Source organism: Brienomyrus brachyistius, chromosome 3 (genome assembly GCF_023856365.1).
Source record: "Brienomyrus brachyistius isolate T26 chromosome 3, BBRACH_0.4, whole genome shotgun sequence".
Lineage (NCBI taxonomy): Eukaryota > Metazoa > Chordata > Actinopteri > Osteoglossiformes > Mormyridae > Brienomyrus > Brienomyrus brachyistius.
Genome location: NC_064535.1, coordinates 3,982,150 through 3,997,202, shown reverse-complemented (window position 1 = coordinate 3,997,202; position 15,053 = coordinate 3,982,150). Strand labels below are relative to the sequence as shown.

At 46.0% G+C, this 15,053-nt stretch overlaps 2 protein-coding genes across 2 annotated transcripts; one reads left to right on the top strand and one right to left on the bottom strand.

Moving 5' to 3' along the window:
* Positions 1-48: 48 nt before the first annotated feature.
* mgme1 (mitochondrial genome maintenance exonuclease 1) lies at positions 49-2,589 on the bottom strand. The gene is made up of 5 exons (XM_049008229.1): positions 2,361-2,589; positions 1,587-2,204; positions 1,231-1,453; positions 470-602; positions 49-379 (listed from the first exon to the last, which is right to left on the bottom strand). Exons 2-5 carry the CDS (start codon positions 2,119-2,121, stop codon positions 245-247), a joined length of 1,026 nt encoding a protein of 341 aa, XP_048864186.1. The 5' UTR covers positions 2,122-2,204; positions 2,361-2,589; the 3' UTR covers positions 49-244.
* Positions 2,590-2,732: 143 nt separating this feature from the next.
* snx5 (sorting nexin 5) lies at positions 2,733-12,112 on the top strand. The gene is made up of 13 exons (XM_049008228.1): positions 2,733-2,933; positions 6,271-6,375; positions 6,862-6,972; positions 7,415-7,536; positions 7,698-7,821; positions 8,121-8,216; positions 8,336-8,441; positions 8,521-8,596; positions 9,052-9,091; positions 9,183-9,269; positions 9,482-9,641; positions 10,222-10,307; positions 10,398-12,112. Exons 1-13 carry the CDS (start codon positions 2,898-2,900, stop codon positions 10,446-10,448), a joined length of 1,200 nt encoding a protein of 399 aa, XP_048864185.1. The 5' UTR covers positions 2,733-2,897; the 3' UTR covers positions 10,449-12,112.
* The last annotated feature ends 2,941 nt before the right edge of the window (positions 12,113-15,053 follow it).

Here is a 15,053-nt window from a genome sequence, read left to right as displayed (position 1 = left end):
TTACTTAAAACACTTATTACATACTGCAAAGGAAAACACATTTTGAGCTGACTGAAAAACCAGGTCATTTTATTAAGACACAGTAGTCTGTAATGAACATTACTCACAATTAACATTGCTGCGAAAAAACATGGGAAATCTCCTATTACTAAACAAACACGCTGTGTGCAGAATTAATGAGTGCTTCACCATCAGAAGTACGCGTCTCACTTTTAACCGCGCGATGAAAATCTTCAGACGCGATTTACACCTTCTCCTTAAACTCTTCCAGTCGGATGAGCCATCTGTCCCAGTACACCAAACACACGTCATGTTTCATAAAGTGGACGTGCGCAGGTGAGCCGTCTTTGTATGCGACCACGATCAAACCGTTCTGCACCTACAGGCGAACAAGAACAGCAGCACTAAGACACAAAAGTCACAGAAGTACAAATTCAAAGATGCACGAGTACTGATCGGGCACACTGACCTGGTAATTATAATTTCCATCGTCGTTAATGGCCCCCATGTAAGCGGCGATCTGTAGGGGGTTATCATAGGTGTTGCGGAGATGGGGTTTGGGCTTCTCTGAGGTCTTCCAGTCAATCACGCAGAGCTCCCCTCTATAACAAAGAGACACCATGTCCTCAGTGATCTACTTGTGCCACAACTGGAACAGAGACAGTGATGTTCAATACCAATGTGTACGAACAAAACATTTAGGTTTCATTTTACCTTTTAGTAATAAGAGTCATGTAAACTGAAATACTGACTAGCACACTAACACCAAATAGATAGCTGTGTATTTCTATTGTACAAAAAACTAAGATCATTTGACATAGAATACAGGGTGGTGCAGTGGTTAGCACTGTTGCCTCACACCTCTGGGACCTGGGTTCGAGTCTCCGTCTGGGTCACATGTGTGTGGAGTTTGCATGTTCTCCCCATGTCGTCGTGGGGTTTCCTCCGGGTACTCCGGTTTCCCCCCACAGTCCAAAAACATGCTGAGGCTAATTGGACTTGCTAAATTGCCTGTAGGTGTGCATGTGTGAGTGAATGGTGTGTGAGTGTGCCCTGCGATGGGCTGGCCCCCCATCCTGGGTTGTTCCCTGCCTCATGCCCATTGCTTCTGGGATAGGCTCTGGACCCCCCAGCATGTATATCTGTAATCTGCTATGCACATTGTCTGCTAAATAAAATAAGTGTAAATGTAAATGCACAAACGAGTCAAACCATGGAGGCTGTTCCCACCTGTACATAGCTACACAGTCCACCAGGCCAAGGTAGTTCAGCGACTGATGCTGCACAACACTCTCAATGGCCCTCACTCCACTGACGTCTCTGAGAACGTGGCAAACACTCTCAATGTACCCTTCCACAGATTCTGAAGGTCCCATGTCGCTGGACAACTCTTCCTCCGGTATTAAAATGCTCTCCAAGGCTGAGTGGAAGAGTCTGCCTTGTCTGAAAATATCTGAAATCATTTGGCACAAAGCTTTTCAATTTGCTACACTGATGATGTTAACATGACAAACAAGAGCCACTTTGAGCTTGGTCAGCTCTGGGTATGATCTGATGTGAAGTGGAAAAGGGTTAAAGTTTCTTACTGATGGTGTACTCCTTGAAGCCTTCTTCTCCAAGTTCAGCAATCATCCTCTTCTTCCAGCGTTCCAGGTAAAAGGCTTGCTCAGGGGGCATGGTCTGCTGCAGAATCTTAGTCACACTGGGGACTGTGAGCTTGTTAGCACCTCTCTGCATGGCAACGCGCATCGGGGGATTTCCCTCATCTTCCAAAGGACGATCAAGTGTCTTGTCAGGATAAACTAGTGGATGGGGGCTTTTGGGAACTTTGCACTCTTGTGAAAAAGCTTGTTTTGATTTGATAATGGGGCCAAAAATATGTTCATCTTCCTCTTCAAGGCTTGTTGGAGTTTGGGAGCTAGTTCTTGATAACACTGACCTCACCAGGGAGGAGTACTTCTCAGTGTCCACTGAGCTGTACTGGCTGGACTTTTTACGAGCGCTCAAGCGGCTGGATGTTGAAAGACATGCAATAGGACATAAGGCATAAGGGAAGAAGGAAGCCACCAGCCCCTTCACACCTATGTGTCTGATTTGATTCAAAAGTTGAGTACATTTCATTTTTGAAATAAGAAAGCCAAACCCTGCATAAGCCTTCTGTGTTAATGATCCCTTGTTATCATTTAGAATTTCGCGCCAAGATGCTGTGAAACAAACGTGAAATCACATTTACTTATATACTTATTTCTAAAGTCAGTTTAGAGAAAAGTAATGTAACTTCCAGAAACTAATTATAATACCGCTCTGCACGTGCTACAAATTACAATAGCACTGAGCAAAAGAACTTAAAGAATAGTTACCACTTCGTTCTTCGTGAGCATTTTTCGTGCCGTATTTTGTAAGCCAAGAGCGAATGGTAGTGCGTCAAAGTGATGATGGGAATTGTAGTTTTTCTCTGCTTCATTTAAATTGTCCCGATGCTCTTAAGTCCTACAAATACCATGATGCTTTGTCCCCATATTCTGTCCGTCAAGGAATTCCGTCCGTATTCTTGATGCGGAACGAGATATATGTAAATGACCCGAGCCACGATACCGCCTACTACATTCCTTTCAACTGAGCAAAAAAAAAAAAAAACATACCGGATTCAACGGAATGAGACAGCAACAGAAAACCTCCTGACTGACAAGCAGGAAACGTAATAGGAAATGGGAACAGAGTTTTGCCCTGCCCACCCCGAAACGTCCGTGGCTCGGTTTTGAACAAAGTTAGTGGAAGTAAACGGGGTGACAGGGAAGGCAAGGGCGGTGGACAGTAATTTGGATAAAATAGCTCTGTATTTAAATGAGCGATTTCTGTAATACTTTACCTAGTTAGTGTGTATCGTGTGTTGAAAAATGGCATTGACCCCCGATGAAAGCGATAGAGATAAGGTGAGTGAAGCCCGTAGCTAATTCTTTCTATCGACAGTTTCCATTTTCTAAATTCTAAAATGACAGAACGGGTTTTTAATACAAAATATATTCACTTATTTCGTGCAGCTGCAAGTTGACATGGCAGTCCTCTATCTTCCGTTGTTGAGTATTAATAGATGAGCCAGTTAATAATGTGTGTCACGGGAAGTTGAACTTGATAGCTAACTTGTTAGCTAGGGCGCTCCTGCAGGACGTGTCACATGCTTTTGTGCCCATAAAATTGTTTTTCCTTGTTTTATTCCCATCTAGTAAGTTCGCAGCCCATCGATGCTTTCAAAGTTAGCATAAAAACTTGCATTAAGCTGCACAATGCATACAGATATAGAAAAGTAACGTATGTGAATTATGAATGAGATTACCTGGAGTTTTATTTTCGTTTCTTAAGAGTGTAACTGTGTGTGCAGGCGTGTCTTGGAAGGCTGTGCCCTTAAATTATCTGCACAACTAAGTATAGAGATAGCAGTATTTTTACCGCGAAATAATAATACATTTGTTGTGCAAAATACTGCATACTTTATGCGTGTAATTGGTGTAGCACCGGTGTTTTTGCGTTGTGGGGGGAATTATATTTGGTTTGTGTAAGTGGCGAGTCTTATTAATTTTAATACTGGATGTCGAAGGAGACATTGTGGGCACGCCTGAATTTGCGCCTTTCGCCTGTCACCCTCCTGTTTTGGAGGCTTGTTATCCGCTTATCGCACGTGCCATTCACACTAATTCTACTTGCCAGTTATTCTATTATACAGTTTGCGCTTCTTTCTTTTTCCTTCCGGGTGCATTGATTTTTTTCTTTATTGTAACAACATATGATCTTGACTTGTGTAAATAATATCACTTGTCGAAATGTAGGTGTCTTTTAATTTCCCTGCTGAATTAGCAGTTAAATGTTGGTTTGTAAATTAACATTGATAAGTTACACCAGACTAGCTTGCTCAAGAGACATTCATCTATATATCAGATTGGTGTCTGGTTACAGTAAATGTTCGTGTGCTTCTGTGTTTGTGCAGGAATGCAGGTATTTTAGCTCTGTCTCTTTTGCGTTTGGAATTTTAGTCATACATTGCGTTGCAGTCAAGTGCAACGTGTTGCGTTGATTATATCATAGGCCAGTGATTTTGGAGGTCTGCTTCTTTAAGGCTTCCTGCCAGGCATTCCACGGGAAATAAGGACTTCCAGCTTATCTGTGGATGTGTTTCTGCTGACACTGCAGTCGACCCTGGGATTGTGTGACCCTCGGGTCAGGGTTATGGGGCCATGCTCTGATCATCACTTGCATTTATCTCTTTTTTTTTTCTTTTTTTTTTTTTTTGTCCGAAAGCTGAGTTTTCTGTGCACCTTCCATAAAAATTGGTTCAGAATACCTGGTAGTAATGAACAGACTGCCAAGGAATTGACATTCAGTTATGCCTGAAGCTCTTCCTTTGTGTGCTGCGATTGCCATGCTTGCCACTGTCATTTTGTGCAATAACCCAGTGAATTATGGGAAGCAAAGGCCTTGTTGTGATTTAATGTATTGAAATTATCTAACCACCAGATGTGGTTGGGGTGTGTTGAGGCCCTGAGGTGAATTTTACCTTTGTCTCTCTGGTGGAAAGCATGTGAGTCTCCGTCTGCCTTGACTGGATTGATGTCTGTCTACATCTTAATTGTTAAAGAGGCAAGTCCAGACAGCTGAGGTGGGGGGGGGATGCTGAGCTGTGTGTCGTCCATTAGCACATTGCAGGTCATTTTTTAGTTCCCTGCTGTGTTGTTGGTCACCTTGTGTGTTGGGTGTGTGAAACAGAGGAGGCCTGGTTTTACCGCTCGGAGGTCTTGTGTGATGCAGATGGGCATGAAACACACAAGTCTGAGTATTTTGACATGGACAAATGCTTGTGTCAATCTGGATTATGAGAGATCAGTTCAATTCAGTTCTGTTCAACTTTATTGTCATTATAGTATCTAGAGGTAAACATATAATGAGTGTCTTGTGACTCCTACAGCTGGTGCAACAAGTTTAAAATGGAACAATGGAACAGTACAATAGCCGAATAACAAAGACTAAAACAGTAGAATAATAGACAATATAAGCAGTATATGTATCTAAAGCTTTTATATGAGACGGGCAATACTGTATTTGTTCAAGAGAACAATATTGTAACAGTATGAAGGACATGTGTGACATTGAGTTCTGTAAACAGTCATAATGAGTGACGAATAGATCAGCAGATATGTATACCAGGAGATCAGAAGAATACTACAGTGCAACATCAGGAGACGTGTGTCTGTAGGGAGATCTGTAGGGGATCGGAAGTCACGTTTCACAATTCAGGTGTCTGGTACTGTTCAGTTAGAACTGGGTGGTCTAGATTCTGAGACACCTGGGTCATTTCCTGAGGGCAGGAATGAACTATTAAAGGGTGAGAGGAATCTTTGTAAATGCTGTGTCGCCTTTTCAAGCGGCGTTTGTAGTAGACATCCCGTGTTGCAGGCAGTTGAGTGTTAATGATGTGCTTCCTGTCTGATGCTGATGCAGTAATACCATACGTGACAGTGCTCTCTAGGGTGCTCTGGTAGACGTTGACCAGGATCTTCGTAGTGAGTCAGACTTTCCTCATCTTCCCAATGAACCGGAGGCATTGCCGGGCCTTTTTTGCAATGGAGGTTGTGTTGAGTGTCTCCGAGACAACCTCAGTAATGTAGACCCGTAGGAACGTGTAGTTAGTAACGCATTTCACCTCGGAGCCATAGATGTAGATTTGGGTGCAGTGATTACAGAAATTTCTGAAGTCAGTAATGAGTTCTTTGATTTTGTTGTTGTTGTTGTTGATAAGAAAGTTGTTGGTGGAGCACCATGATTCAAAGTGCTGGACCTCCTCTCTGCACCATGCAGCAGCCTCTTTCTTCTCATAGGACCACAACTACTTTGCACTGGTCATCTCTGGTGCTGCTGGCCGTTGGACCATGGGGTCCTAGTCTCAGCCCCAGGCTCAGAAGAGTATAAAGGCCAATTGTAGGGTTGATTGTTGTAACTCCTGATGTGAATGTTGTGTTGTTGCTGTTTTTGTGTGTGTGTGAGTGTGTGTTTAACAAATTGTACATTTCCATGGCTTCCATTTCCACAAAAGTATGCTTCTTTCTTTGAAGACTCACAAAAGCAAAACAAGGAAAGGAGAGAGAAATGTTTGAGGTCCTTGTCTAGAGGCAGATATAGGGCTCTGTTTTTTCATTCGGTAATATAATTCTTAGGTTTATTTAAACTCATGCAGCTTGAAGTAGAAGGGACTGTAGATAAGTAAACGCTTTGTCTTCTCAGGTCCGATCGGTGTCTGTGGACCTGAACAATGATGCCTCTCTGCTCATCGACATCCCCGATGCTTTATGTGAGCGGGACAAGGTGAAATTCACAGTCCACACCAAGGTAAAGGGGGGCGTCCTTGTGCTCCGTGAGCGCTGCCACTGAGCCTTTCTCCGTCTGGTTCTCTACCTCCCAGTCGGTGGGGGCCTCTGTGTTTACACGTCTGTGTTTTCATTACCTCAACAGTAAAAGACAAGAAGGTGCCTGCTCTGCATGTTATGGATTTGTAACCCCCCCCTCCCCCCCAAAGAAAAAAATGTTTATTTGGACAGATTATCTGTCATCACAGAGCATGCTCACATGCATACCAAGAACTTAAATGTTGACATTATATTTTATTGTGTGATAGGCAAGCATGGTTCAGGCTTTTGAAAAGTCTATCGTCTTTTTGAATGTTACACTGAACTGTAATCCAACTGAAGACCTACAGCCACATCCTAGCTTGGTGAAATGCAAAAATTGCTACGTGTTCATGACCAGGCCCATCCCTGGGTAGTGTTAGCTGCGCGGTCAAGCAAGCTAATGGAACAAAAGCCTATGTTTCCTTAGACGACGCTCAGAAACTTCCAGAAGCCCGAGTTCTCAGTGCCACGGCAGCACGAGGACTTCATCTGGCTCCACGACACCCTGGTGGAAACGGAGGAGTACGCCGGGCTCATTGTGAGTCACCCGAATGGGCGCCGAGGGGTTGGGGAGTCGGGTACCAGCCGGAGGGAGGTCTCCAAGGAGGGTGGTTCTCAGCTGGACACGTTGAACCACGTTGTTGACAATGAGTAAATCGTGTGATGCAGGCTGTGTAACTTAGCCTCCTCCCTGGGCCGGACTCACATTCTTGGTATAAGAACTGTCAGAGTTCGGTCGTGTCTCTTATCTGAGGCACATGGCTATTTCTGTAATATGTTAGATAGACGCCCACCCCCCCCCAGTCTAATGGAGCCTTTAAAGTAAGCGTTGTTAGCGTAACACGCAGCCTGCACTTTGGGTTTCCTGTGCCTTACTTTGCGTGTTGCACAATTACCAGTCAGACACGCTTACGTGGCAGACGCAGCTACTCTTCCGACCATCACGGATGTGGCTCACTGTCTTTCCACGAACCCACTAGATCCCGCCGGCCCCTCCAAAGCCTGACTTTGAGAGCCCCCGGGAGAAGATGCACAAGCTGGGGGAGGGAGAGGCATCCATGACCAAGGAGGAATATGCCAAGATGAAGCAGGAGCTGGAAGCGTAAGTGCAGTGTGGCCATTGGCCACCGGAGACACTGAACTGAGTAACTTAACGGCAGGACTGTTTAAGGAACTCAACATCAATGCAATCGGGTGTGTGGTACCTTCAGTACATTCCCTCTTCCCCCGAGCTAAGCCCCATGTCTGTGTGTTTCTCGGCAGTGAGTACCTGGCAGTATTCAAGAAGACCGTACAGGTCCATGAGGTCTTTCTCCAGCGCCTCTCCTCCCACCCCATCTTCAGCAGGGACCGCAACTTCCAGATCTTTCTGGAGTATGACCAAGATGTACGTGGCTCCCAGTCCCCAGGGCAGGGAGCGTGCCCAGGCCCTGTTCTTTCAGGACTGGCTTCCTGTAAAGTTGCTGGCCTTGCATTTGCAGGAGGATGACAAATGCTTTTGCCTAACGTCAGCACTACAGCTGTGTTTGTTAAATGTATATGTTTTTAAGAACAGTGTTTGCATGATTCCTGTTTTGTAATATGGCAGCTATATAGCATTTTGTGCTTTTGTTGATGATGTGTTTGGGTTTCGTGGGGCCTGTCCATTGTTAGTGTTTCACTGTGGTTCTGCGGTTCCTTCCACAGCTGAGCGTGAGGAGGAAGAACGCCAAAGAGATGTTCGGAGGGTTCTTCAAGAACATGGTGAAGTCTGCGGATGAGGTTCTGATCTCGGGGATCAAGGTCCGTTGGGCGACCTGGTGAAAGTCAACACCTTGCCATTCTCAGTGCTGTTGGCATTCGGAAGGCGTCAGTCGCGTGTAGGTCCCATGAATCGTGACAGACCGTTCTCTGTCCTGCAGGAGGTTGATGACTTCTTCGACCAGGAGAAGACCTTCCTGCTGGACTACTTCAGCAAGATCAAGGACTCCACTGCCAAAGCTGAGAAGATGACTCGCTCCCAGAAGAGTGAGGGCACATTTTCCCAGCATGCTTATACCTTGTTTCTGTGAGCACCTCTCAGTGCTCACCTCCCTTCACTTTGCAGGTGTGGCTGAAGATTACATCCACATCTCCGCCACCCTGAACAGCCTCTCTGCAGAAGACACCACAGCGATGAAAGAGTGGGTACCTCTGGGACACGGCACCTGAAAACCTCTCTGCTCTTTGTCTCCTGTGGTGGTTGCCCTGTTGTCCAGGACCATGATGCTGTGCTCCCACGTGCCTGTGCAGTGACACTTTATCTACAGCGGTTGTGATCCACCAGGACCTGTAGCTCAGGGTACATGGGCAGTCCAAAACCAGATTTGTTCAAGGAATACAAAAACTGGCATATCGCCTTCCTGAATTAGTTGCTTTCGCTTCCTCATATTTAAATTCTCGCTTTTAAATTTAAATTTTAAATCATTTCTATTTTAAAGCGAAAGTGAAGGTAAAGTATTAACACTTTATTAAAGCAGTCAACACACAATAGACCATGACTGGAATATATATTTAAATGATCAGCAATAAACTACATATTTGGAGAAAACTTCTCTTTCTGTCTCTTTCCATCGCTTCCTCTTTCTGAATCCACCAGGCACTTGGAGAAGCTGTCGGACCTCTTTGAGAAGCTGCGGGTAGGTCCTGCCATTGAGTCCGTGGTGGTGCCGTTAGTTTGTAGGGTGCCGTTCGTCACCGACCGGCTGCCTGTCTGCTCATTTCTGCCAGAAAGTGGAAGCCCGGGTGGCGTCAGACCAGGAGCTGAAGCTGACGGAGCTGCTCAGGTACTACATGAGGGACATCCAGGCTGCCAAGGTGAGGGTCGACTTCGTGGCAGGAGGGTGTGTTTCCGTTTAGTGGACCAGTGCTGAGTCGGACCACAATGCATCTCTGATTTTTCTTATTGACTCGTAAGGAGCTGGATTGTCGAGGACCGTCCATTTGTAGTCCTGGCTGTGGCCAGCAAGCAGTGAAATTTATGGTATTGCTCTCCCTCCCCATGATCCCCACCTATCCATGTCCCCTAGGACCTCTTATATAGACGGGCCCGGGCGCTGGCCGACTACGAGAACTCCAACAAGGCCCTGGACAAGGCGCGGCTCAAGAGCAAAGATGTGGCCCAGGCGCAGGAGCACCAGGAGCATTGTCTGCAGAAGTTCAATAAGCTCTCCGAGTCTGGCAAGAAGGGTGAGAGCGTTACTGGGCGGTACTGGGCCGGCGTGTATTCAGCCCACCTTGGGTTGGTGCTTCGGTGTTCCAGTGGCCCAACAGGAACCGTGGAGGCATCAGATCTCGCTGAATTTTCCATTAGTCATAGACAACAGTGGAATGTCAAATTTACATGTGTAGAGATCCTCCTGAAAATGAGATTGTTCTGACTTTGGCAATGAGGGGGTGGGGGGGAATCCCAGAGAAAAGAATCACAAGAGGAGATTATTAAAGGAAAAAAATAGGCTAATTCACAAGTCTTCTTTCCAACAAGAGTCGGAAATCCGTTGGTTTCCTCCAGTAAGGGCTGCAGTGATCTGGAGTCTGTTCAGCCACAGAACCAGATGCACTTTGGGTATCAGTCAGTTGCAGGGCATATACAGATACTTTAAGAGCAATTATGTCAATTTAGTGATTCACCTAAAGCTTCGGGGGTGAAGCACCAGGCCACAGGGAGGTCAGACGCGAAGCCGCAGCCCTGTAGATGTCTTATGGTGACGCGAAGCACAGACCCACCATGTTAAGTCGGGGCCATTGACATGGTGTTTTTCTTCTGCAGAGCTGACCAACTTCAAAGGAAGGCGGGTGGTAGCTTTCAGGAAGAACCTGATCGAGATGGCAGAGCTGGAGATCAAGCACGCTAAGGTGCGTGGTGGACCGGCCAGCCGTTGGCGTCCCCAGCAGCTCCCGACCCTCTGTTGAACCCCCGCACCGCCCATCTGTCTGTTTCCGCAGAATAACATGTCGCTGCTTCAGAGCTGCATCGAGCTGCTGAAGAGTAACTGAGAGCCAATCTTTGGACGGCCAGACTGAAGGGAATCCCCTCAGGGTCAACTGCACCACCTACACCCTCCCTGAAGCCACCAGCGTAGCTGTCCTTCAGCGCACTTAAAGTTTACAAATATTCCACCCCCCCTTGCTGCTCCCATCTCCTACTAACCTACGTCCGTTTGACCTTCCTCATGCTCAGTGTCCATTCTTGTGTTTCCTGAACGCTTTGGGCGTTGTGTTGAGTCCCTCGCCACTGGAGTCCCCACTAAAGCATGCCATTTGGAATTTAAGTACACACACCTTCACCTGTGCGCCCCACATTTGTTTATTGAGTGTGCTGCCTAACTTTAGCCCTTGGTTGACATGCCCCTGCTTTTGGTTGCTGGCAAAGAACCAGAATCCCCTGTTCTGTCCTCTGGTCTTTGCTGTGAATTTAGTGGCCCTTAGTTTGATTGCCTGCGGTCTTCTCTCTCTTTCTCTCTCTCTCTCCCCCCGTCTCTCTCTCATCTCGTCACACAGTGAATATTTCCTTCATATTTTTTGCCTGGTTTGATTCAGGCATTTGAAACGCTGACAGATCGCCGTACTCTGTGCTGATGCGAGATGAGGTTTGGGCACTTGGATGAGCACGTTCGAAAAAGAAGAACAGGAATCCTTGCGTTCCTTCTTCCCCACGGTCCTGTGTAATTTCCTGTGTGTGTGTTTACACTGTGTTTGTGTTTCTTTTTCCACTTGAGGGGATTAATGGAACCAACATGCAGCACTATACTGGTAAAAGCACGGCAGGGATGATTTTTAAGACTCTCGTTATGTTTTTCTCTTAAAGGACACCGTTATGCTTAAATATACAAATGGCCCCTGGATGGGGCAGGTTAAATGTGGGACCAGTGTGACCAGAGGGATATACACGTGACCTTTTGTGCTGGGAAAATGAACAGCAACAACAAAAGAAACTGGCCAGGTTTTTTGTTACTGGTTTTTTTTTACGTGGGGATTTTTATATGCTTTTACCCCGTGTGTTGGTGAGGCATAGTACCAGTCTGAGTCACCCCATTAACCGTGCATCTGCCCGAGTCAGAGATCCACCAGCTGGCAGAGGGTCCTGGCTCATGGTGGTGCAGCCAAACCCACTTCCTGCTGTGTGTGGTTTCTCCATCTCAGCTCCAATACCTTCCACCAGCTTCCTGGCCATTCACGCCACTGCCTACCATCCCGATATTCCCTCTATCTTTCCCTCCATCTCTCTAGCATCTAAAGATCGCACCCTCTCTCTTTCTTGCTTCTGTTTTCAAAAAAATGTTTACTTTTTTATTTTCATAGTTAGTTGCAGGCTTTTTTCTATTGTTTTTTCCCCGACAGACCCATGAAAATTGCATGTTAAAGCAGCGGAATAAATGTGCATTTCTGTGTAACACCTGAATTCCATAAACCCAGAAAAAAATGCCATTTTTAAAAGCAATAAGAGAGCGTGATGGCACTACAGTTTAGAAATCATTTGTGAGCTTGATTATTTCCTAAATCGTTATTGTGTTGTTTTGATAATTGAATGTATTTCTAATTGATACAGATTTTGAACAATGTCTTGTAAATTGTTTTTCTTATGTTTCTTTTGTTAGTTTTTTGCTCTTTTTTAAGATTCTTGTAATAATGACAATAAATGTCTTAATTTCCCAGCTCAAGGTGTTTCAGTCAGTATTTTTTTTTTTTTCCTTGGGATTCAGGGAAAATAAAGGAGGACATTAGTAGTTACCTTATTCTGCCAGTAGGGGGTAGTGTCTGCCCATGTGCCAACAATGTTTTGACCTGTTGTCAGAAGTCTCATCAGCTCGGTTCTTTTTTGTAGGAGCCGAGAGACTTGAACTGTCACTGAAACCATGCAAGTTTTATGATGCAGTTTTTTGTTTTTGTTTTTTCCTGTCATGAACATTTTCCAGAACATAAAGACAGTTGCAAGTCTGCAGCCGTGTAGCTGTACCTCAGTGCGTCTGAGAGATGCCAGTCCCCCTGCTTTTTCTTTGGTCTGTTTTTCTCTTCTTCACATGCCCAGCTGGGACTGAGCGTGCTATGAAGACTGTCTTCCTGGGGGGGTTTGGATTCTGTTACGCTGCCGTATGATTATGTTACGAAAATCTCCGCGCAGCCTATATAACGAACCGCGGCTTGGACCAAAAGTAACGGTGGCCAGTGTGAGCCCTGAAACGTTATAGGCCTGGGATTTTGAGTAATGACTGCTGTTAATCTGCAAATGGAGTAAAGGTCAAGGTGCAGGGGATGGGGGGGGGCAGGGGCTGGGTAGACAGGACGGCGAATCCCATCATGGCTGAGACACCATCCGGAATATTCACAGAGTTGGGCTCATGGCAAAGATGTGATTAATAGCCCGTAGCAAGTCTGATATCCTTGTTTTTCAGCTCAGATGAGGTACTGGTTTATACACAGACTAGGCCTGATCTTACGCTAGTATTTCTACACTTGGGTGTAATTTAGTACCTCCCTTCACGTGGTGAGTAAATTTTTTTTTTTTTTTTTTTGGGGGGGGGGTTCATTTAGGACAGTAACAACAAGGAGAACTGAAGCTGATTTTTGAAAGTTACAAACTCCCTGACTGGCAGGAACGCAGTTGACACAGCACAGACACACAGGGGCCACATATATCTGCATCTCCTCTGCTCTCCAGAACCTCTCGAGGAGTAGGCGAGTCATGCATTCACCTCCTACACACCACTAGTGTACTGAGCTCTTATTTTTGCACTTGTGGTTTTCCTGTTAGCATTAATGAGTCTCTCCCGTTAGCGGAGCGTTCTCAGCAACCGAAAATGGCATTTAACTGGATGTTTCTGATGGTCGCTAATTCTCTGTGATTTCTAGAGATTGTAGTATTTGAAATTCCCAGGACAGGGACTGTTTCTGAGATGCGGGATCCGCCACATCTGGTATCAACAGTCATGCCATGATTAGGTCAGGAGTGTTAATGCTTAGTCAAACAGAGCCTGAACTTCTTGACCCTGTCTACACACTATGTATTTAGTATTCAGAGGAGCAGCCTGTTTGCATTAACGAGCAGGTGTACCTAATAAAGTGTCGACAGGGTGTAATATAATGTGGAAAAAAGGTGACACATGAGTCAATATAAACTCCTAAGGTGTATCGAAGAAACAGGTTTTCCAGATTATTGCCCAGCCTGGCCTGATGTTAAGTCTGTGAAAGTAAAAGAAAGCACTTTGAGTGTTATCTGAACAGGAATTAGGGACCATGTAATGAACTATGGTCAAATTTGTTGCTTTTTGTTTGCGATGACGTGTTCCCTGCGACCTCTTGAACTTCAGCATGGGCCTGAATCGATGCAGTCACATGTCTGAGCTCTGAGATATTCCGGCTTTGGTAACAGCTGGGAAATCGCGCGTGTTCACGTGCTCCAAGAGCAGTGGCATGCTGCTGTGGAGGGCAGGATGTCTGTACCTCACTGCCGATCAGGAAAGTGTCCACCTCTGGGCTGACCTTGGACTGACCGTGTTCTGGAGATCTCAGTGAAAGATCTTTACCCTGCAGCGTTTCTCAACCTCAGCAAACAAATTAATGTGAGCAGCTGTAGCCTTCAAGACTGACAACATCCTTCCCTCACACAAGGTGAGATGAGAGAGCCAGGACCACACGATTACATAACCCTTTCCAGTAAGACATCGTGCTGTTGATGTAGAGTAACTGTGGCTCATTGGTTGACTTGGGAGCAGATTCAAACTGCCAAAAAACACCCTCGCCACTGTTCAATGTGTGCATGATCCGTCTTCCAGCCCCTGGAAGCCCACAAACTCTGCTCTTTGCAATTGAGTGTGACTTGGTGTTTGGTGAAGTACGTTGCACCAGCAATGTTTATCGCAAATCCTGTAGATCGCCAGCAATAACAAAATTAACATGGCAGCCACAGGTAAATGCCTGAATAATTCTGGTTCTATTGTAGTCTGGCAGCACCTCATGCTCCGTAGCCTTCATACAGTTGAGTTCTGCCACCCTCTTCTCCTTGTGTATTAACTTGTGAAGTATAGGTCCATTCATAAAGGATAGGCAGTCACATGACTCAGCCCTGCCTGGTCGCTCTTGCACGTCTGGAAAAAGCATTGCAAGTCAGAGCCGCAGCTCCAGCCTGCTGTGGCCCACAGGTGAGCTACTTGCGAGCCATTCTCTCTACAGGAAATGCCAGTGAGCCCCTGGGCAGGAATCACCGCCACCAAAACACACACTGCGTTTCCTGTGCAGGCCGCATTGCCTGGCAACCGGCCGCAAACAAACACTCTGTCTGCGGAAGGCCGGCAGTCCGGCCAGAATCTGAATCTGTTAGGCCAGTGGTTCTCAAACTCGGTCCTCGGAACCCACTGTCCTGCTTGTTTTCCTGCTATCCCTGCCCCACACACAAGTCCCAGGTGTCTTTCAGCTTCTGATTGACTGAACACATCTGATCCAGGCAATCAGCAGTGTGTAGGGCAGGGCAGTAGGTCCCGAGAACTGAGTTTGAGAACCACTGTGTTAGGCTCTCCGAAGTCGATTTGGTAGCTCCCCAATACCTACACTGGAATGGCTCACGTGGCATTTATGCTGCATACTTTCTAATCTTGCTCCATTGGG